The sequence below is a fragment of the Poecilia latipinna genome, unplaced genomic scaffold (assembly GCF_001443285.1).
Source record: "Poecilia latipinna isolate Pla-1442-1.1 unplaced genomic scaffold, P_latipinna-1.0 Scaffold510, whole genome shotgun sequence".
NCBI lineage: Eukaryota > Metazoa > Chordata > Actinopteri > Cyprinodontiformes > Poeciliidae > Poecilia > Poecilia latipinna.
The window spans coordinates 210,313-232,483 of record NW_015113126.1 but is presented as its reverse complement, the minus strand read 5'-3'; the positions used below and the strand labels follow the sequence as shown (position 1 = coordinate 232,483).

Here is a 22,171-nt window from a genome sequence, read left to right as displayed (position 1 = left end):
ACCCTTTATCTTGATTTTAAAAAATTTTTAAGTGGGGGTAAAAATAGAAATGAACTTGGGTTTTCCCTTTTTTTTTTTTTTTTTTTTTTTTTTTTTTTGTTCAGTTTCACTAACCAGTCAACATTTATATTACTGCCAGACCTGTCGGAGAAAAAAAAGAAGAAAACCTTGGAGTTTAGTTGTAAGAGTGGACAACTTAATAATTGCAATCACTCCTTCAAGTTGCACCCTGCACCAATAGTGAAAAAGCTGCACTAATACTTCTACTGGATTTATAAAGCACATGTGAACTGATGTACAATCTAAATTAACTTTTACACATTTTAAATTTTCCCATAAAATAAGCAAGAGTTGGAGTTTATATTTAAGTGGATTTTTGCACCTAAGAATAAATGACTCTTTAGTTTGCTTTGTAGGAGGGTTTTTATTAATAGTGACAGCATTGCTAAAGTCATGAAGTATTTTCAAACTGATGACACAAATCATGAATCAAAGCATTGCAACAGCACAGTCTCATTTCACGGAACAGATTGTTCACATGAAGGATAAGGAACATATCAGTGTTAATGCATCTTTGTTTCAGAAATTGCGTTTGTTTCGGAACTGCAAAATGAAGAAGGAAGTGCAAAAATGAGGCACCTATTAGAAGTATGATCACACATGGTGCATGTTAGAAAAGTAATTATTGGAAGTTCTGTGCATTTATCTGAATCAACCACTCTGTTTAATACACTTTTGAAGATATAGAACTGTAATGACATAATTTGAAATAATAATGTCCATGTTGTCGGATTGTATATGTTAAAAGCGTTTCAAGATTTATGATTTTCATAGAATAAATGCCACAAATTCAAAATTATTAAGATACTGAGGTTCAATGAATTTGATAATAAGATAAAACACATTTCAGATAATGCCAGTCTACTATCACAACCTGAACAGCAGTTTAGAAAACAAAACATTTGCATTTGCAACTTACATTCTAAGATAAAACTATAAATACATAGATATTTAAATTTGACAACAAGCTTTGTTGCCAAAGTTATTTAATTTTTCTTCCTTAATGAAGCTCCTAGCTAAATTCATTGATGATTTTCTTGCCTGTCCTTTCAGTTATTTATTATGTATAATTTCTATTAGTTTATCAATACAGTGATTTCCAAAGGCATTGATTTCCACTGTATTTAAGAGTATCAGAGTAAATTTGTTTTGTTAAAAACTATAATTTTTCTTCTACTTTATACACTGCTTTGTATTGGTTTTGAATGTAAAGTCAAAATATGGCACCTGATTTGAGAGTTTAAAAAGCTATTTTCTGTTTTTGTACTTTATTATGTCCGTGACCAAATCCTGGCTGTGAATTTTTATTTTGGCAGGCAGAATCCGGAAGTTGCGTCATGAGCAACTATATAAGAGTTCTTCGCGCTACAGCTGACTCAGTTATCCTGTAAACAGTTGCAGCAGCGTCTGGAAGAGGAGCTTCGAGACTGGCAGCGGGACACCATGACGATAAACACACTACCCAACGGGACCACAGTGACAGAACTGGGTCAGTTTCTGAAAAACCCACCGGAGGGTTTCACCGTGAAGACCGTGGGCTCGGCTTACCAGGTCCAGTGCGGAGAAGAGAACCTGGTTTTCATCGATAAGTTTCACTCCGGGGATTTTGATGTAGTTTTCCAAAACTCACTAGGAAGGTGAGTAACAGACACTCATTGCATAGAATAAAGTATTCAATAAATCTGCACAAATGAAACTCATTGAAACTCGTTTTTATACCCTCTCTTGTAGGAAGCTTAAAATGCACAATTTGTGGGAGTATACCAGCATGAGGAAAAGTCTGCTGTCCAAGAGGATCTATGTGTTGGTTTCTCTCTGCGAGCAAAACATGCTAGAAGCCAGCAAGAAGGGGCCCATAAAGCCCAGAGGTAAATGTCCCTTTTATCCTGCAGCTCGGCTAGTTTCAGTGTTTTTCATTTGGTTGCATGCACCGGTTTAAATGACTCATGTTGGGCAGCTTGCAGCTGGGTGGAGTAATTGGCTTAAAGGCAGCACAGAATTGAGGTCACTTGGACATTTTTTGTGTGTGTCTAACTACAAACTCCTACTTGTCCCCATTTTAAAATGTCTTCCATTGTTTGTAGTTCTGCAGGAGTACATTCTGTCCATCAATGGTGGGAATCCGATGATGAAGTGGCAGATAGAGAAAGGCCTGGACTGGACCATCTCCTCTGTGGCTGGAGAGAGCTACAGGGTGGAGGTAAACTTAGCTGTTTTTGTTCATTTGTTCTGTTTATTAATTTACTGCTGCTGCAAATTATTTTTTGGTAACTCAATGTGGCTCTTCTTCCACTTCAGATTGACTTGAGTGAAATTTTGCAGAGCTTGGCTGCTGAAGGCCTCATTGCTGAGAACCTGATGAAATATAATCCAACATGGAAGGATGCCTCCTTCATCCTGAAGTACTACTCTGATGCCCTATTTGACTTCCCTCACTGGTTCGGCCGCAGCAAAAGATCATTTCAGGCAAGTCAACTGTTCTTATGCACACCTAATCATAAAATTAACATTCAAGTGTTTTTTTTTTGTTGTTGTTTTGTTTTTAATTTAACCCTGTGCTTTATTTTTACAGCTGAGACTGATAAGAAACACATGAGGGAGACTATAAGGATTGTATCTGCAAAGTTTTCCAGCATCTGTTGCTGCATATTTTAAAGAAAACTGAAGAGGAGTGTTCTCATCAGTGAATGAGAAGCCAATCAGTTGAACTCTGCTGTTTTGTCAGGAGTTTGGTATTTGAACTGCTGGCTTTGGATTCATCTGCTGGTCAGTGGGTGGAAAAGTACCAGCAAAGACTGAAAAGAAATCTGGGATGCCTTTGAGATTATAGTCATATTTTACATGTAAATATATATATATATTTTTTTTAAATGTACATGTATATATTTTTTTCTCCAACTGGGTTCTGCAGTTTGTGCTGTACAGTGATTGAACATGTTTGGAATATTTTTGTTTCATTTGGGTTTATTTTCTTAAGGTTGTAGAATAATTTTATATGATAAAATGAAATGACTTTTTACATGCAATTAAAGCCTTTTAATTCTGTGACTTTTGGCTTGAATGTGGGATATGCAAAAAAAAAAAAAAACATTGAACTTATGTAATGAAGCTATTGACATGAACTTCACAGATGTTGGTAATAACCAAAGTAGCGCTGCTGAGAAATCAACATGACAACTTGGTCTACAATTTTAAAGTGGGATAATATGAAAAGATTTTCTTAAAACTACTTGGAGAAATTGAGAACTAAAGAAATATTTGACAATTTATCCCTTTAAAGAAACTAGTACCTTACATTGGTTAGGAGGAATTTGAACTTCTTCTGTAAGCCCTAATCTCCAATTCTGCCTACTCGGCTTAATTCTAGTCTGTCCCATTCAATTAGTTGTATTTCCTTTGTTTTCCGAGCTCATTAACTAAAATCCACCCTAATTTGACTTGTATATGTTCCCACCATCAAACCTTGCAGTTCTGTTAGTGAAGTGGAGTAAAATGTCTCCACCAAATTGCTCTCTGTTCTCGTGGACCAACAGGACCTGCTAGTGCCATGTTTGGTGGTCGTTGACTCTTGGACAGCTCTCTGGATCATGTTAACTATTCTGCTGAAAATCTTGTGACGAAAACTTAGTTGTGGCTGGTTTATGGTCAAATTCTTTCCACTCCAAGGTTGTTCCAGTAATCTCTGTTTACTGGAACATTCAGCAGTTTAGAAACACATCTGTAATTAATTCCTTCAGCAGGTTCTGGAACAACAAGGTTGCAATACTTGATTCCCACTTCTTGCATGCTGGAAGTAATCTCTTTTATAGGTTTTAATGGGGATTAAACCAGTTATTTGTTGCTGATAGGGAGTAGTGTTGCTTTTTAAGTGCTGACAGATTTCTGCAGCGTTCTTGGCTGTCTACGCCTTCTTTTAAGTTAGTTTTTGTTGTGTTCAATTGCTATTCCCTGTGCCATTATGCTTTATTACAACTAGCTGAAATTATACTTATTTTTTGTATTGTGTATGCGTGAATTATCTGTGTTACATGTCAATAGCCCCATTAGCAATAAGAGATAATCACTGCTAAAAACACTGGCATGTTCAGTACTTATGTTCCTCCCTATATGCGACATGCTGAGCTATGGGAGGAGCAGGAGAGCAGATGCAGCGTTTGTGATGGTTTCTACGTATTCCTTGTAGTCGCTGCCATAAAAGCGCCACAGCAGGTAGTTGAAGATGCCCACAATGCACATCAGGGACAGGAAGGAGATGATGCGTTTTCCAAACAGGTACCCAGGAGTGCTGTGCAATAAAATAGTCAAAAATGATTTCCATATACATAATAGATATGTATATATCTATTATATAAACTGGCTTACCTTTGAGAGCTCTGTCCCAGATATCCAATGAAGTATTTCTGTCTGACAAGAAGGTAGATGATCCCGGCGAAGGCTGCAGGGGCTTGAGGAAGCGATGGGGGCAAAGAAGGTGGATTTATAACTTTATATAAACTTTTTTTTACACTTACATGACCTACTATATAAATGTAATGACAAGTGTACAATTTGAGAGCCCAGGAAATCTACTAAGTCTGAAACAATTTCTTTTGACCTATATTTTAGAAGCTCTTAACTATGACATTAAGATAGTACCATAGTTGCAGGGGTGCTTCCAGAAAGATTTGTGCGGGGTAACAGATGGGGGGCCACAAATACTAGAAATTTCAAGCCTCATACATAATTTCTCAAATTTAATTTCAGCATGTTGCTGTAATGGAAATTGAAATCCTAGTATCATTTGAGTAGAGTTCAACATTTGAAACAGCTTTGTATGAATCGATGCATAAATGTTGTAATCCCTCCCCTTATGATCATGCTTAAAAAGAAACACATGTAAAAAGTGGCTATTGTCTCAGACAGCTACCCCTTGTTTATGCTACTAAGACTACTGCCAGTCATTTGATCTGCTAATTTGTGTGTAAACTCTGCAACATACATCAAGTACATGACAAGATATTGAGATTTTTTTTTCTATTCATTATGCCAAAAAACATTGCCAAATGATATGTCTCACTATAGTCCATGTTGTTTTACAGCTAAGTGTAAGTGTCACATACTAAAAAAAGGGTACACTCTGTTTCACTACAGCTGGAAATGTTGAATAACATGATTCCAGTTAACATAAAAAGTATTCCTTGTTAACAGAACTCCTCTCAAATGAGTCAGACCCCCATGGCTGTAAAAATGAAGGACAAAAGCGTGCCTATTGACTAAGCTTAATCATTACCTTGACTGAGACAAACTCCTGCACACCACATCACTGCCAGAAAAGTTGGGTAGGCATCCATGCAGTTCCGGCTGCGATGAAGCAAATTGTATTTGTTAACTTAGTCTTTACAGAACTAGAAAAAAAAGAGACTGAAATACAAAAATCTATCTGCAGTGCCCAAGACAAGACAAACAATGAAATATGTGAAAACTGGACAAGTTACAACCATCAGAGAACACATAATCGGCAACAGCTGTAATTAACTAAGGGGAAATAATTTGCAATGATGGGCTGAAAAAATCGCTGAAGGGTTGCAGAAAGTTGCAGCAATAAAAATGAGTTTATGGCTGTGGGCTAAAGCTTTTTAAATGCTCAGTTGTAGTAACTAGGAAACATAATTGTCATAGAGTCTAAAACTGCACACAAGAAAAACTGAAAGTACACTGCTGGTCTGCAGAGAAAAGTTTGCTAGTTAAACTAGATTTTGATTTTCTCAAAATCAAATTTTTTTCAAGTTTTCTGCTTTTCTAATATTCGATGTGGTCAATCTTAAAGTGAAAGGTTGTAGTTTCACTTTTATGTTCAGATTGAGTCATACATTTAAACTTTAACGAATCATGAGAGCAAAGCAATCAAACAAAACATTGACCTGTGAATCAAAGGTTTGTAAAAGATGCCCCACCTGTCAAACAGAGAGACACGCCTTCTCAATCAATTCAATGCAAAGTTGTCTCCAAACTTTTGAGTGATCATATATGTGATTCATTTCAAAAGATCAAAACGTCACATTTGACCTCCTGCTTGGAAGGATTTCTGTGTTACATTTAACCTGGTTCATTTCCTAGCACAAACTCAGCTTTTAACTGCAATGATTTTCAGCAGTGTTCAGGTAGAGACTACTCCAGAAACCTCATGTTAGTCAGTTCTACAAGACGACCACTGACATAAGATCAGATCAATAAGATTAGCTTTAATGTCCAAAGGAAGTTATTCTTGGGGAGAGCATGGTAAGGCAAGGTAAGGTGAGGCACGGCCCTTTTATATGTATTGCACTGTTTTTTGTTTTTTTTTTTAGCAGCAAAGTGATTCAAAGCGTCTTACATAATTAGAAGGAAAATAAAAATAACAAAAAAGCAAAACAACATGACATTGAAGTGGCAAAGTAAGAGAAAACAATGACAGGTTGATAAAACAAATTCCCCTTTGTTTTATCAAAGGGCAATTCTAACCAAATGGGATTTTAGCCTTGATTTAAAGGAACTCAGTGTTTCAGCACTTCTGCAGTTTTCTGGAAGTTTGTTCCAGTAGTGTATAAAGACTAAGAACTGCTTCATTTTTTGCTGCTCATTTTGGAAATGCGGAGTAGAATTTAACCACAACCCCAGAAGACATGAGCAGTTTGGAAGGTTGACATGGCAGCAACAAGCCTTTAATGTATTTTGTGCTAATCCAGCTGGTTGATGCATAATCCAGTCAGGATTAAAATCTTAAAGACCATTACAGTAAAGACAGTATTATTCTGTCACTATTAAGATCTCTCAATAATTTTATTTATTTTATTTATGTGCTTAAAGATTCATTAAACTGCTCAACAAGACAGAAGCCCTTGTTCCAACTCCAAAAGCTTGATTGTAAAATCCCAGCTGCATGCAAGGACAAACCAAAACATTTTCTGGAGAAAACGTTGCTGAGCTGAGCTGTGACAATGACAAGAACATGTTCGGAGTAGTTCAGATGAAGGTTTCGAGTCTAATTATATAATTCCTGTTGTCAAGCACGGTAGTGACAGCATCATGGTGTGGGATTCTTGCCAGTGAGGGGCCTAACTAACAAACAGCTAGATGATAAAAATTTTCACCAATGTTTTATCAAAATGCAATAACACATGGAATAATTGCTATGGATACAACAAAATAACATTAAGCGTTAACCCAGTCACAACTGTATATTTACGAAAAAAATGTTTGAAAGTCAGTTGAGTGCCAGGAAAATATATCTGACAGAAGCTTGCTGACAATGGCTTCAAAAAGTGTGTGGCTGACAGTCAGCAAGCTAAGGGCCATTTAGATAGAGAAAGAGGAAGAATTTAATTTGTCCTGATGTTGACAAGATAATTAAAATTTGTGCTGCAAAGTCGTTGAATTTAGTACATTAGTCATCTCAGAACTGTTACATAATACCTATGAGTGTATGTAGACTTCTGAGCTGCTTTCTATGAACGTTTCCTTAAAAACAACCCTTTAAAATGTGCAAAACAGTTCAGAAGATCAGCATTTGTTTTTATCTTGCCTAGCAAACAAAAGAGAGGATATGACTTGAACATTTTCTGTTAAAACAGGAAGAGCGTTGCTGCTTGTGGAATAATGGAGTAACCGGAGAAAAATCTATGATGTAACTCACTGCCAAACAGTATATAAACACCAAGCCAAAAAGAGAAAATCTAAAAAAAAAAAAAAATTAATCATCTCCTAAAAAGGATTTTCATCTAGTTCAAGTTTTGTTAGCGTTATGAACTTCTTTCTAATGACGCTATTATCATTTACTGGATATTTTCACCCAAGTGCGAATGCCAATACAAGTTTTAAACTAAGCATATTGCATGAGTACTTTTTAAGCAAAACTATTATTTATTTACATAAAAAGCAAAGTAATAAAGTGACTTGTAAATTACTGGCTATTAACAAGCTATTTACTGGCATTTTTTTTAACATAGTTTAGTTTGGGAAACTATGAACAGCCTCCCAGTGGTGGGTAATATTTGGAGTAATTTAAATAAAATTTAAACCTTACCATTACACAAAGTAATCTTATTCTATTTCTGTATAAAGTAACAGAGAAACAGAGTATTTCTCAGTTGCTTTATGTTAACGGCGAAATTAAGAGTTGAGAAAAGGGCACTCACTTTGCACAAGACACTCGCTGAAAAGCAGAACCGCTCGTGTTGCGGTTCTTGCATTCCCTCTCAACCTTTTGAGCAAAAAACACTGAAAACACAAACAGAAAACTGTTAAACAGTTTAGAAAACAGTTTTTAAAATTCATTAAAAACTGTTGTCTTTATCTCACCGTTCTGAAGAACACTGATGAGCGTGACAACGACCAGCAGGTAGATATTTTCCACCACTTTGCAGGACTCCATGATAAAATCGTAGTAGCTCGGTGGACGCTGAAGCTGGGCTGGACAATGCTGCTCTTTCACATTCAGGAACTTCTATTTAAATCCAGACACATATATGCTTCCCTTACTGACAATACGTATGCTACTATTGCACCTTCAGCAAACACACAAAGATTTTAGCTTCCTCTTTATGTAAATGATGCTCTGGCTCAACACAGAGGTCTGTGTGTCTGTTCGTGTGTGTGTGTGTGTGTGTGTGTGTTTATGTGTGTTATGTGTTCATGCACCAGTACACTAGTTTACTCCTTTGCAAATTTTGTTCCCAACATGGCAGATCATTTTTATTTCTGGTGAAATTTCTAGAGAATGGCGATTATATTTACTTAGCAGGAGTTCCCATATAGTTCCTCTACATTTGGTAGACCAAGACAGAAAAGGGCATTATTGTGGAAATTAAATTAAATTTAAAAATACTTTGTGAAATAGAAGTAAATGATACAAATGGATACTTAAATTTTTTTTTAAATATTTTCCTTTACTTGAGCTGTCTCCTACATGGCTGGCTTAGACTTTCCCTCCACTTTACATGTCTAATAGTTTCTTCTCTATTGCTTGCTTGTCTGACTAATACTCTCCTTTCCCAGCTTGCCAGATTAGGTGGACTGCCATGTCCCAGGAAGTTGTGCCACGGTCTTTCTATTCTGAGATGATGGATTGATTAGTGCACTGTGAAATGTCGAAAGCCTTGGAAGTTGTTTTATAACCTAACCATGATTTATAAACGTTCTTCTTTACATGTGTGGTGTGTTCCTTGACTTTCATTACGTTTCTTCACAAATATTCTCTAACAACCTGTGAGGCTTTAAAAGGACAGCTGGATTCATACTGAGATTAAATCAAAAGCGGATTCCATTAACGAATTAGTTGACTTTTTAAGACAGCGCGGTTGCAGTGGTTTTTATTCAGGGTTGCCAGAATAATTGGAATCGCAGATCTATTACATTTCTGAATGTCATATTGGCTACAAATAGAAATGTAGCTTATAGAAAAGTAATGAGGAAGTGAGCTGCGTGAGTAAAATGATTTAGCATTAATTTTAGTCAAACAGCGCCTGCATGTGGAAAAATTGTCTCCTTTGTTCTTCCTGTTTTTAAACAGCCTTGACATTGTCTACTGTGTAATGAACGTATCCCATCAAATACCCAATGGTTTTTCAACATGAATTTAAGTTTTATACGCAATAGCAAACTCTTCTTGAATGAATACCTATTATAAATCCCACCACATGACGCGTCTGGATAAGACTGAGAAAGAAGCCCGGACCGAAACGAAATATAAAAAGCGAAAACCTGCGATCTATTACTGACCTGTCGCATTGAAAGTACTGTACTGCACTTGATGCACGAAATAAAAAAAAATAAAAATAAAAATCAGAGCCCGGATAACATGTATATGTTTACTTTGACGAGTTTAAGTGTTCAATTAAGTCCCATATGGTCTAGCGGTTAGGATTCCTGGTTTTCACCCAGGCGGCCCGGGTTCGACTCCCGGTATGGGAACTTACCGTTTTGCTGTTTGCTCTTTATTCTGCGGCTTTCATACTTATTCAGTCCCAAAGTAAAAGTGGCAGTGCTTCACGGCACTCTTACCCAGGGGTGAAAGTAGTTTTAAATTCTTGGGGGTACTATGACAAAAGTATATATAATGTTGACTGGCTATTAATGACTGGCAATGTTGGCACCGCGAGATGCCATGAGACCTAAATTCTGAACGTCATGGCATGGAGTGCATCCCAGTTTTCCATGTCTGGCATATAACCATTCATTTTAGCTTTTAAACTGGTTCTATTGATCCTGTGTCCAGACAGAGGGATAATCAGTAGCCTAGCATCATGACCTGTTTGTTCTGAAGATCCTGCAGCATCCACTTCTCTTCCTAACATGGCGCCTCCTCACTCTGACTCTCACACTGACAGGAGGAACCACAGAGCTCTGTTAAGTTAAAACACATCTTCTGAAGTTGGGATATTTTTCCTCCAACAGGTTCCAGAGGAATTACCTCAAACCAGATGTTGGACTGGATTTTATTTCAATGCCATTTGTGAATGTTAGAGCCTCAATTTCAACAGTGGAGCTTTAAAGGTTGAAAAACGTCATTTTGGCAGCAACATCAATATTTCCACTAAATAAGAGACAAAAAAATAGTTTGATAGAGGAAAAGCCTCTCAGACTCTAAGCTGAATGTGAGATGCCAGAGAGCAATAAAACTATTTTTTTTAAATTAGACAATTAATTTAATTTCACATAATTATCGCGGTAGAAGCCATTTGTTAAATACTTATTGAAACATATTTACCGTGCTTGATGTTTGTTGTGAATGGTATACTCACAAAGAACGAGATAATTAGTTCAAATTTGTCGTTTATTGAACGTTCAGTAATTACAGCGGGTGTAATGCGCCAAGGTAAAGGCGCATAAAGGTAAAATACAGGCACAAGGTAAAATAACTCCTACCAGGGGTGAAGCGCACCCGTTGCCATGAGCCGAGCAGGGACTACATTAAAAACATATCATTCAGTCCGTTACGATATCAGGTTTTCAGGCTTGATATTTATTTTGTGATTATTAATAAGCCTCTCATGAACACAGCGGTGGTTGATTAGTTAATTTTAAACTCCTGCTCTGCTAGTTATTTTAATAATGGAACCGAAACGCACAGAAATTGCGCAGCACTTTGTTGAAATAATAATCACTGAGATTATTATTGTTGTTGGGTTTTGTTGAGAAATCAACACGTTTTATTGATTTTTTTTTTTACTGTTCTTTAATAAAGTTATGAGCGTTTTGATTAGGAGTCAGAGCAGGACGTGCCGTCGTTCAGTTTGTCACCTAATGCCGAGATCGGCTCAAAACCTTCCGATCAACGTGTTGCTCCTCTGCTCTAGCAAAACACGAACAGTTCAGAAACAATATGAAATGGGGAAAAAAGCTGTTTATTAACTGATTATGTCGTGTTTTAGATTGTTCTTGGAAAAACTAATCAGTCACGGCTGCACAGTGAACCCATTGATTCTTTACAGCAGACAGCCGCTCCCCTCTCTTGCAGTACTCGACTTTCACCCCTGCTCTTACCATCACAAACTTCTGAATGTTTTACTCGTTTGTTATTCAATGTTGCATGACTGTTTTTGTGTTTAATGATGTTAAGCACTTTGAAATGTCTTGCTGCTGAAATGTGCTATGCAAGTTAAATTTGATTTGATTAAAAAGTAAATGCAACTTAAATCAAAAGCAGTAGAAATATTTTATTACATCAACAGCTGGCCAAAGGTTGATAATTTACAAATGAACTAGAACTTCAAATTACTTTAATGACATTAAAAACCTCCCAGCTTCAAGTAACTTGTAAAAAAAAAAAAAAAGTTTCTGCCTTTAACCAGGCTTCTGCATGATCTTTTTACATACAGTACTCAAGAAAAACAAAGTGCAATGTTTGAAAAAGCTAAAAAAAAAAAAAACATTTACAGAAAAAAAATTATGATTGAGTATTTGCTGTAAAATTGTAGTCGAACACAAACTGAAGGACTCCTACGTAAATGAACAGGCGAGGCAGCTTGCAAAACCATCTCACATCATGTTCTTACAGTTAACTGTGCTTGTAGTCTTCAGTGTTAATGAAAAGTAAAAAGCTAAAGTGCACCAGCGTCCTCAATCTCTGTCGTCAGGATAAGAAATGCGAGAAAAACTCAAACTCCTCCAGGAAGTTGTGACCTTCATGCTGAGTTGTTTGACAGTTGGTTGGAGTCACAGCTCCAGCACCGCTAACCACACAGTCCAGCTGGTTCGCCCCGTCCTGCCCGCTAACCAACATCTCCAGGAAGCCAGTGCTGTCCGGGGAAAGGCTGCTGGCTGTCATTGCCGGGGACAACAGGTCAGAAGAGGCGTAGCCGTCGTAGGTGCTGGAGCTCACGGTGCTTGGAGAGTTGAGGTTGGTGCTGTCCGGTCGGAAGTGGGCTCCTCCTCCGGTTCCCAGCAGCTGGTTCAGCTTGGCCAGCTTCTTTTTCTTAGCTTTAAGCTTCTTCAAGAGTTTGTATCTGAGGGTTTCAGTGTCACTAAGACCTGAAGAAATCTTTGAGCTTCTTGTTTTTTTAAATGAAGATATTTCAGTGAGCAGAGGAGACGTACCAGACGTCCAGGTGACAGGGGCATGGTGGTCAGATAGGATAGCTGGAGAGGATGGAGGAGGAATGACGGGGTTGGGCTTCTTTGCACCAAAGCCACCGTACATCTCTGCAGCTTTTGGTGGGAGACCCGTACGTTCTTCTGTACTGAGCGGAGGTCTGGGGACTCTGGCAGGAATTGGGGGCTTCTTCACCGGGTCGGGATGAGATGGCTTCACTTCAGATGTTACGCCATTTTGTGTGGGAGGAGGATGTGAAATGTTTTTATGAGCTTTATTAACAGGGTGTCTGCTTAGTATGTAAGACCAGCGATCTTTCTGAGTCAAGAGTGGAGGGGAGAGGTTAATAGAAGACACCGCGGATGTCTGCTCTGTAACAGCAGCTGTGTTACTTTGCGCAGGGCAAACGGATTCGGGCAGCTCCAAGGGTTCGGGCGCCTCAGAGGGTTCGGGTAGCTCTGAGGGTTCAGGCGGAGGATCTTTGGAGGAAGCTGCTTTTTTACCTTTCCGCCTGCCGACGGTTTTCCTAAGGTTAGGTGGTCTGCTTTGTCGTTTTTTTGCATTGGGCACAAACGTGGGATCACTCACCAAGTTGTTCGACGACTCTGACTCAGATGAGCTGCTGCTGGGCGCAGACTGAGCATCGGTGTTGTGACACAAGTTGCCCCCTGCTGCAGGGACGGAGCTGTCCGGTAAAGAAGAAACTACATTTTCAGTCCTCATAGGACTACTCGGGTCTTCTGCTTGTTGTGTTGATACTTCTTCTGTGCTCAAGTCTTTCAAACTGGGAACCGCTTCAATCTCAGCTGGAAGAGGTTCTAGCAACACGCTGGACAGAGAGCAGAAGGACGGCTGCGTCTCCTCTTCCTCCTCCCAGAAGACAACATGGATTTCCTGAGTGGGGATCTGCAGGTGCTGGTGGGTCTCACAAGCATTTTTTAAATCATCATACTCCAGCCATGATCCTGAAGGAACAAACATGACAATCAGACATGGGTCAGGTTAAATTAACGCAGTGCTTCTCAATTACAGTCCTCAGGCTGTCATCAAGTACTGCAGAAGGCTGTTAACCAACCACAGATTCAATCCAGGTGTGTGGCAGAAGAGGAAGGGGGCTGGAGGACCAGAATTGAGAAACACCGAATTAACAGAAGCCATGTGGTTGATATTCTGTTAAACTGAAACAGACTTAAGCAAAAAGTGTGAAAAAAGAACCACAAAACTGAACAAATGTTTAAATTAAGCCTTCGTTATTGCACACACTTTTATACCAGTTCCTTGTTCTGCTCTTTATGGAGTAACTGGGAGCGTAATAAGCCGACAAATTGCATTTTAATTAGTCGGGTGGGTGGTCAGCCTGCAGTAGGCCACTCGAAGCATGCCAACCTTCGCTGTAAAATACCGTTTGTGTAATAAGAATGACCAGGTTTTATTTATTTATTTTTTGCAACACCAAGTAATTACAAACAGTTGAATTTGGAGGATATTTTTAGGTAGGGAAATGTGTAGGTTTCTTTCAACCAGCTGACAGGAAGTGCACAGCAAGAACAGCCTCTCTCTTAAGATGCTGCATTTAAAATCCTACATCCACAACAGAAATCTAGAGTGCAAAAGAACTGAGTTTAAAGACAAAAACAAAATCAGTTCATACAAGGACCAATGGCCAGATGGGGGAATGAATGCATGAATCAACTAGTAGATGGATCAATGACTGACAAATAGATGAATGATGGGATGAATTAAAGGGTAAATGGATAAACAACAGGAGAGACTGATCGATAGATATTCAACTGGTTGTATGTAGAAATACAAAAACATTATCAGATTGACAATCTAACTCACAACCTTCAGATTTCCAGACAACCACTAATCTTTAACTCCTACCATCCTCATTGTACATCCAGGTGATGAAGTGGTTGAGTCGCTGGCTGTACTGGATGATGGCGGTCACTGAGTAGCGTTTCCCCTGGAAGCTGAAGGCGTAGTTCCTAACGTTGTTGTGAGGAAGCCCCTCTACAAAGTGCAGTGCAAACACTGGAGGTACACTGCAAAAAGACACGAAGAAAACAAGTCTGAGACTGAATCAAGTTACTTTACTGAACTTACTTTACTTTGTTGAACTTACTTAGACACGCTTGATAAGTGCAGGGCTGCAACTAACGATTCTGATAATCGGATAAAATAAATTGCCACATTCTATACATTTTTCATTTCACTACTTAAGCAGTTTTGTACCATATTAGAAACACATTGAAAAATGCAAATGAATAAGCATATCAATTCATTGTGTTAATAGGAAGGTAAACATTTTACAATAATGCAAAACAGCATTCCTTTAGTGAATTTGAGCAGTCACTGAAGCCGTTTTAATCTTAAATGCAAAATGCATACATTCATATTTTGTGCAGTTTTGGCTTAAGTACTGATGTGACATGACATGGCCATTTTTTTTGAGATTTTATACTCTGGTTAACGATTAAGCAATTACTAAATTAGTTGACGGTTATTTCAATAACATTAATCATTTCAGCACTAGATAAATATGGAGCTTTACCTCTCCAGTGACATCGTCCTCCTCTCGTTCTTCTTGCTGCATGCATTACAAGGAGCTAAATGAGCTGCATTGAGAGGAGTCCAATCAGACACAATATTTGTGAAAGTTGGGAGAGTTTTTTCAACCCTGAAGAGGAAAACAAAAACAGATAAAACAAATGGAATAATCCTTTTATTTACTGAAACAAAAATCAGTAGATTAATATGTTAAACTGAAGGAATTTCAAGCAGAAATAAGTTTAATATTTATCAGCCAGAATCCAACTTAGTGCCAACATTCGTTATAATATATAACTTACAATGGGAACTGTGAGGGAAATTATTCTAAGTTCTCAAAATTACACAAAACATTAATACTTTAGAAGGATAAATTAAAATTCTAACTTAATATTGGCTTTAGATTAAAAAAAAATAGATCTAAGAGTTTTAAGTTTATGGATGTTTCCTTTTAGGCTTCCGTTTGATTTATCGCACATAACAAACCATCACCCACCTTTCTTTTGTGACAACTTTGCATGCGCTGCACTTAAACTCCCAGAGAAAAGTTGCTTGGAAGAGATGCTCCACCCAGGAGTCCAACTTGAGCAGAAGAGGCATGGCAAAAACAGGAGTTTCCCTCTGACCTGAAACACAAACACACAGCTCAGAGAAAGACTGCATGTCTGAGATCTGATGTAAGCTGTAGCTACACACCATTTCTGAATGCTTTTAAACAAACAAATGTCAACAGCCTCAATATCTTAAAGCCAAATACAAAGAGTGAACCTCTCCTGTCTGCATCAGCTTGTTTTTCTTTTCCTTTACTTTGAGTATTCAAGAAAAAAGAAATGCTGCCACCCTCATAAATGGGGCAAGATGTGTCATGTTTCATAATAGCTGCTTTAAAAGCTCAAATTCAGCCTTTTACATTGATACAAGGATTTATGATGACTGATTTTATCCGTCGAAGAAACATCTGGCTTAAGCTGTTACAACATCTTAAAATGTGGATCATAATAGCTGTTTAAGTCTGGTTCATTCTTGAGAACAACTTCCAGATTTTTAAAGGTGTAGCGTTTATCTGTTCTATTATATGCAAGTATAGACATGATGGGGATTTCCAATCGTACCACTCGGGGAGAAGAATAGTTCTGTGACCCAGAGATGGTTTCGGTCTGAAATGTGCAGATTGACCCCAGAACAAAAGCGAATGACATTGTAGAAGTTGGCTGAAGCTGGTAAGACAGACTGACTTGGGCTGGAAGGCCAATCAGCAAGAAAAAAATCCTTTACTTCAAAAGAAAATGCACACAGAGCATGTCTTCATTTCTGGAGAGATGCTCTGTGGTCTGATTGAACTAAAGTGAAACCGTTTGGCCATAATGACCATCATCCCTCTTGTACGTCTGGAAACACCATCTCAATCGTAAAGCAAAGAGATGGCAGCATCATGCTGTGGGACTGTTCCGATGTAGGTGTAACTGGTGCACTTCATGTATTCACGAAGGAAGAAGATTATGTGGAAATACTGAAGCAACATCAGGCAGAAAATTAAAGCTTTAGCAAAAACAATAACACAATACAAATGGAGAAAACTAACATGATCTTACCCAGTTTGCATTGCAGTTTGGGTTGCAGTAGCTTGAAAACAGACATTCTGAGACTCTGTAGGTCAACATGGGCTTTTTGCAGCACGTGACTCGGCACCCGGGGAACACCATCTAGCCAGAAACAAAAATCAGTCAAAACAAACACAGTCAGATCCTGCATCATGGTTTTAATAACATCTCCCAGAGAAGAAAGGTGCAATAAAATGAACCATCACTTTTCTGTTTCAGTTCTTTAAATGAGGGTCTAACCAAAGCAGTAATATTTAAAGCAATCTTTAAATTACGCAACAAACGAAATACTATTAAGGCCACAGTTGGTAACTTTTATACAAATTCATTTTTTACATACTTGTTAAAACTTTCACTATATCCTGACAGCATAACATGAAACAGATAATCTGGGGGGCGGGGGGGAATCAAGCTCCTTTGCCTCCTCCATGTGGTTTCCATGGTTATTGTTAACTAAAATTAATTAAGTACTGAAAACTGAGAAAACATTTCCATTAACTGAAATAAATAAAAGTGATAATTAACAGGGAAAGACTATGACTAACTGGTACTCCATCGTGCGTTTTTAAAACTAAAACATAGTGAAATTATAAACGTAATACTTCAATTTTGTGTTTATGAGTCCATGTCTTTGTCCCCCACCCACACAAGCAGTAATCCTACTGGCAGAAAATGACGACAGCAAGAGTTGGGAGAAAACACCAGTCATTTAGTTGTTGAACAATAACTGAATACATTATTGGAAATGGCATCTTCTGCAGAGTATTAGTTACTCAATCGATGCATACATAACCATAATACTTTGTGAATTCTGCGCATAAAAAAGCTAAAACTACTACCATGACGAAGAAAAACTAAACTACAATATTTAACTAATAAAAAAATAGCAAACACACTAAGAACTAATTAAATCTACCTAAATCAGTCAGAAAGTGTTGTGTGTTTAATGAAAAACACACAACACGTGACTGACAGCGCTGTGACCCTCCTTCTGGCTATGATTGGTTGTTCCTGGCCAATCAGAAGCAACCTGCTATGTTTTTCTGCAGATGGCAGTAGGACCACAAAGAGGCAAAGGGCAGATTTTTTCACAGATTATCTGTGAGGACATGGTGAGAGTTGAAACGTCTATGTCAAAAACATATTAAAAACATAACTTGTGTGTAATTCTCACACTTCCATGCTGTTTATGCATTAAATAAAATTACCTTTGTCAGTTTGCTGATGTTCCTGGACTGCAGCACAGATGTCTTCATGTTTTCTCAGCAGTTGCCACACAGACGAGCGCTGAGGCTGACGTTCAGGTCGAAGTTTTCTCAGGCTCTTACAGTTCACCAACACAGCCAGCAGAGAGTCCAGCCAGCACAGGTTGTTGCTGTTTCTCCACAGAAGCTGTTTTGGAACAGAGACAAATTTGTCCAACGAATCCCGACTCTCTGAACGGAAACCGTTAACGTCTCGACACGGGGAGACGTCCGCCTCGAGGGATTCCTTCGTTGTCGGCTCATTGCATAGAGGCGATGAGGTTTTGATATAATCTGGATAAATGGCCTGACTGGAAGTGGATCTGCTACATGTGTTCAATGGTGGAACATTGTTCTGCTTTGCTGCATCCGGGTAGACAAGGTGAGGAGAGGGAGAAGGGGGCTCTGCTCCATTACTAGCCAACAAAACGTCTGAAGACGATCCAACAGAACTGGAGCATGCAGGGGGAGCAGGATCATCCCTGTCCTGAACGTCTCCGTCGTCCCAGTCCGCTGTCTTGAAATCTGGACTTTCCTTGTGGTATCCATTCCCTATTTCACTTCCAGTGTTTGGGTTTCCTTTGTGCCCATTTATCACAGAGTTTAAAGAGCAATTCTCTAGAGAGCTGACAGGCACGTAAGAAACACTCTGTGGCCGGAGATCGCCATGTTCGCTTAGTCGCTGCCGTTTGAGCGGAGATTCAATCACGTCTTCCACAGCCAAGGCGTTTTTCCTTTTGTTCCCAACCGTAGGGTCCACAGGAGCTAGGCTAGCCAAAACATCCTCCAAGGGCCGAGTAACCAGCGGGAAAAGACACTATATGGGAATACATACACATTTATTAACCACAGTCAGAAAAACAAACATATGAACTACACAGATTGGATGGAATTTATTGTAAAGATCAGAAAAATCTGAAAATCAATGTGCTACTGCAGTAAAATAATCTCACACTAAGGAAAAAATCCTAATTCGGAAATATTGATGCTCCTGTCCCATCATACACACCTGACCAGAACTGTGAGACTAGCAAAGAAATGACAAGTATTCATTTGTTGTTGTGGTTATAACATGAGCTTTAAAATGAAAAAAAGAAGAAACAGGAGCAATAGATAAAAAGATTATGCAAATAATGAAAAGCATTTAGACTCATATCGGCTGTTCATCAGCTAATCAAAAGTTTAATTCCAGCAGCCAAAAAAAAAAAAAAAAAATCATAATCTGCACACACTTTTGGCAATGCCATGCTCCCTAAATGGAAAAGATAAAACACAACACAAGTTGCCAGGTGGTAACATGAGCACTAGGAATACCTTAGCAACCAAAGTTGAGCAAAGTCTTCTATCTAAATCTAATCATTTAAATATGTTTATATTCTTCATAAACATTCTTCTTTTTCTACAAACCAAGCACAACTCTTCAACTTTAGCAAAAACATATGCAGGTCCACATGTAGGTTTGAAAAAACCCCCATCTCCATTCTGTTTACATTTTTTGGAGCATGAGCTGGATTTGCTCTGTTTACTTGCTGAGGCAGAGCCAGCTATAACATAGCTGAATTCCAAATATATGCAGTATATTTGGAATCTCATGCAGGATCAACTTGTTCTTGGTTTGATTTTCAATTTTCATGCCCTCTTTTACTCTTCGCTACAACTCCAGCAGTGAGCTTTGGAGTTATTTTTGGCTCAATTACTATCCTCGCTCATTGAGCGTGGTGGCGAGATAAATATGGGTCCTTATCCAGTCGTGTGACTGGTGGCAAAAATAAAGTAGGTCTCTGTGTCACAACATATTTGAACCTCTGGGAAATATAGTCAGGTTTTACTAATAAGAAGTTCCTAGAAACTCTCAATATAAAGTAAATAAATTACCAAATAAAATATTGTGTAGGAGGATTGGTTAAAGATATAATTTTGTTAAAACTATTTCCGAACATTTCTTTTTTTCTACAAAAGTCTGGATTTTTCAATGTCAGATTACATTACTGTAGTAACAGATTATTTTTACTTTAAGGCTTCTTACTCATGTTTACCAGAATGCCAACATAAATGTCTTTGTAGATGTGTTTGTGTGTAAACAGTATTGAGATTTACCTGTGGGTTTGTGCAGAGGGTTATGGATTCCTGGAGATTGATCCGGTAGGAGCGTAGGGCAAAGGTCAACCCTTTGGAGTTACACCAAGGACAGTCCTCCAGTGAAGCAGCTCTTTCCTGAACCTACAAAACAAAAATCAAACATTCACAATCTCACAAGTAAGGTTAAGTCAGGTTAAGTAGATTGAAAGGTGGGAAACTGTTTTATATTTTGGTTTACACTTTGAAAGTTTTCATAGATAGCAATAGTTCATGTGCATGTAAGAACAGAAAAGTAAACAAAGAAAAGAGAAAGTGAGACATCAGCCACATGTTTCAAACAAACAATACTTTCGCCTTTTACTATCAGATTTCCAGTTATGCTTGATTTCATTTTTCATTCTTTGTTTCTTCTATTAATTTGAATTGGTACTGTCCAGTCACAGTGCCTCTCTCAAATACAATTCAGCTTTGCGCAAGTGACAACAATGAGAGGAAACTGAGTTCCACTGACTTTTCCCAAATACCCCGCCTGCAGTGAGGCCAAAGCCTCCAAACCAATGCTTTCACCAGACATTGGCAAACAGCTGTTGCTCCTTGGTTCCACGGCTGCCCGTTGCCGCTCAGAACTTATCACCGCGGCCCGGCTCATGGTCAGAGGAGCTGAGGGGGAGGATACAAATGAGCACAGAGCACAGGTTACAAACTTAGGAAAATGCATGGGAAAGAAGGTTAGATTCAGAAAGATTTTTTTCTATTATTTGAATAGTTGGTCCTGTCTTTTTGACCTCATCTTGTACATAAAGGAACTGAAGCAACTATTGCTGAGCCTGGGTCTGTTTTTCCATTATTGCACAGATTTTTTTGCAGCTGAATCATAGTGTCTGTGTTTAGCTGTGTTTCTCTCCTACATGAAGCCACTGAAGAAACTACACTTGGTATTAACTTTTTCATTTAGTACTCCACAGTCAGTGCCTCTACATTTTGTGTGTGCGCATCTAATCTGTCTCCTCCAAACGCCTGAATCTGAGCAATAGCTGCTTGTTTAGCAAAAGGGACTGCTGCAAAGTTAACAACACAATGCCATCAACTAGCCACTATCACCACAAACAAAAATGAATGAATGTGACTGTGTTTCTGTAAAACAAAACTAGAGATGACATTTGTTGTGAATCGGTGGTTTAATGTAACTAACCCGAAGCAGATAAGGAGTATGCACCCAAAGATAAGAAAGGAGCAGCGATGTATTACTTTAATCTCTAGCTGCACAGTAAAAACTCGGATCACTGATTGAAACAGTTTTAAACCTCAGCAACAGTATGAGCAAAAGAACAAAAAACAAACATGTTTTATAAAAATCTCGATATACCTTCATACTGGTATTGGGCCGATGTTTTGTGCAAAGACGTGTTTAAAAAATGATGAACCTTTACACATTTGTTATCTGCACAATGCAATCAAATTAACAAATACATTAGTATCTCCATTGAAAAACTCCAAAATGGTGAGACTATTGTTCTATAATTAACTGTAACCTTGGTTCTTGAATGTTCTATCCATTCTCAAATAATTGTGAAATTATTTGTAGATGGCTTGGCTACAAATATTTTAGAGAGGTTGTGCTGCACGTTGTCTATCATTTACTAATGAGAGTGCGTGGATTGTTTAGGGCGTATAATGTGTTTATTACACACCTTACATTCAGTGGCACTAATAGTTTTGTTTAGTACAATGACAATAAAGTGTAATCAAATAAAATTCATCCAACATTCCATTTTCTAGACTTGCACAGTTGCAGGAGGGCGGTGGTTTCATTTTCCAGCCCTTAATGCTTGAGACGCAGGATACAGGTTATCCAACACTTCATAAATAACATACATGACTATGTTCAGGCAGTTTTAATCATTTGTTTTATATTGGTTTTATGAAAAGGCCAATTCTGACCAGAACGCTCATGCTGGCTTACCATCAACTTTCTTGCATTAAATAACACTTTTACTCATTTTTCCTCCATTTTTAGGGAAGCCTGTCTTGTTTTTTTTTTTTTTTTTTTTTTTTTTTTTCCCTTTTGCTTTTTTTAATTTTAACTCAAA

General features: G+C 38.2%; 3 protein-coding genes and 1 non-coding gene across 7 annotated transcripts in view; 2 read left to right on the top strand and 2 right to left on the bottom strand.

The window, feature by feature from the left end:
• The first annotated feature begins 1,062 nt into the window (after positions 1–1,062).
• medag (mesenteric estrogen dependent adipogenesis) lies at positions 1,063–3,105 on the top strand. Its single transcript, XM_015040460.1, has 5 exons — positions 1,063–1,697; positions 1,792–1,928; positions 2,145–2,260; positions 2,359–2,526; positions 2,633–3,105. Exons 1-5 carry the CDS (start codon positions 1,504–1,506, stop codon positions 2,654–2,656), a joined length of 639 nt encoding a protein of 212 aa, XP_014895946.1. The 5' UTR covers positions 1,063–1,503; the 3' UTR covers positions 2,657–3,105.
• alox5ap (arachidonate 5-lipoxygenase-activating protein) lies at positions 3,082–8,630 on the bottom strand. The gene is made up of 5 exons (XM_015040462.1): positions 8,377–8,630; positions 8,214–8,295; positions 5,330–5,400; positions 4,423–4,504; positions 3,082–4,345 (listed from the first exon to the last, which is right to left on the bottom strand). Exons 1-5 carry the CDS (start codon positions 8,447–8,449, stop codon positions 4,183–4,185), a joined length of 471 nt encoding a protein of 156 aa, XP_014895948.1. The 5' UTR covers positions 8,450–8,630; the 3' UTR covers positions 3,082–4,182.
• Positions 8,631–9,915: 1,285 nt separating this feature from the next.
• trnae-uuc (transfer RNA glutamic acid (anticodon UUC)) lies at positions 9,916–9,987 on the top strand. Its single transcript has one exon. It is a non-coding gene; the product is annotated as a tRNA-Glu (tRNA).
• Positions 9,988–12,044: 2,057 nt separating this feature from the next.
• Positions 12,045–22,171, bottom strand: part of uspl1 (ubiquitin specific peptidase like 1) — a 21,581-nt gene continuing 11,454 nt past the window's right edge. For 2 of the 4 annotated variants that reach the window (XM_015040456.1, XM_015040457.1), the window contains exons 2-9: positions 20,593–20,741; positions 20,100–20,222; positions 17,967–18,819; positions 16,750–16,860; positions 15,654–15,783; positions 15,162–15,287; positions 14,492–14,652; positions 12,045–13,572 (exon numbers count right to left, since the gene is read on the bottom strand). In XM_015040456.1, the coding sequence (XP_014895942.1) occupies positions 12,149–13,572; positions 14,492–14,652; positions 15,162–15,287; positions 15,654–15,783; positions 16,750–16,860; positions 17,967–18,819; positions 20,100–20,222; positions 20,593–20,730 (3,066 nt within the window). In that variant the 5' untranslated portion in view covers positions 20,731–20,741 and the 3' untranslated portion in view covers positions 12,045–12,148. Of the gene's footprint in view, positions 13,573–14,491; positions 14,653–15,161; positions 15,288–15,653; positions 15,784–16,749; positions 16,861–17,966; positions 18,820–20,099; positions 20,223–20,592; positions 22,144–22,171 lie in introns of those variants that run through there. The other 2 variants (XM_015040455.1, XM_015040458.1) reach the window with 2 other exon arrangements.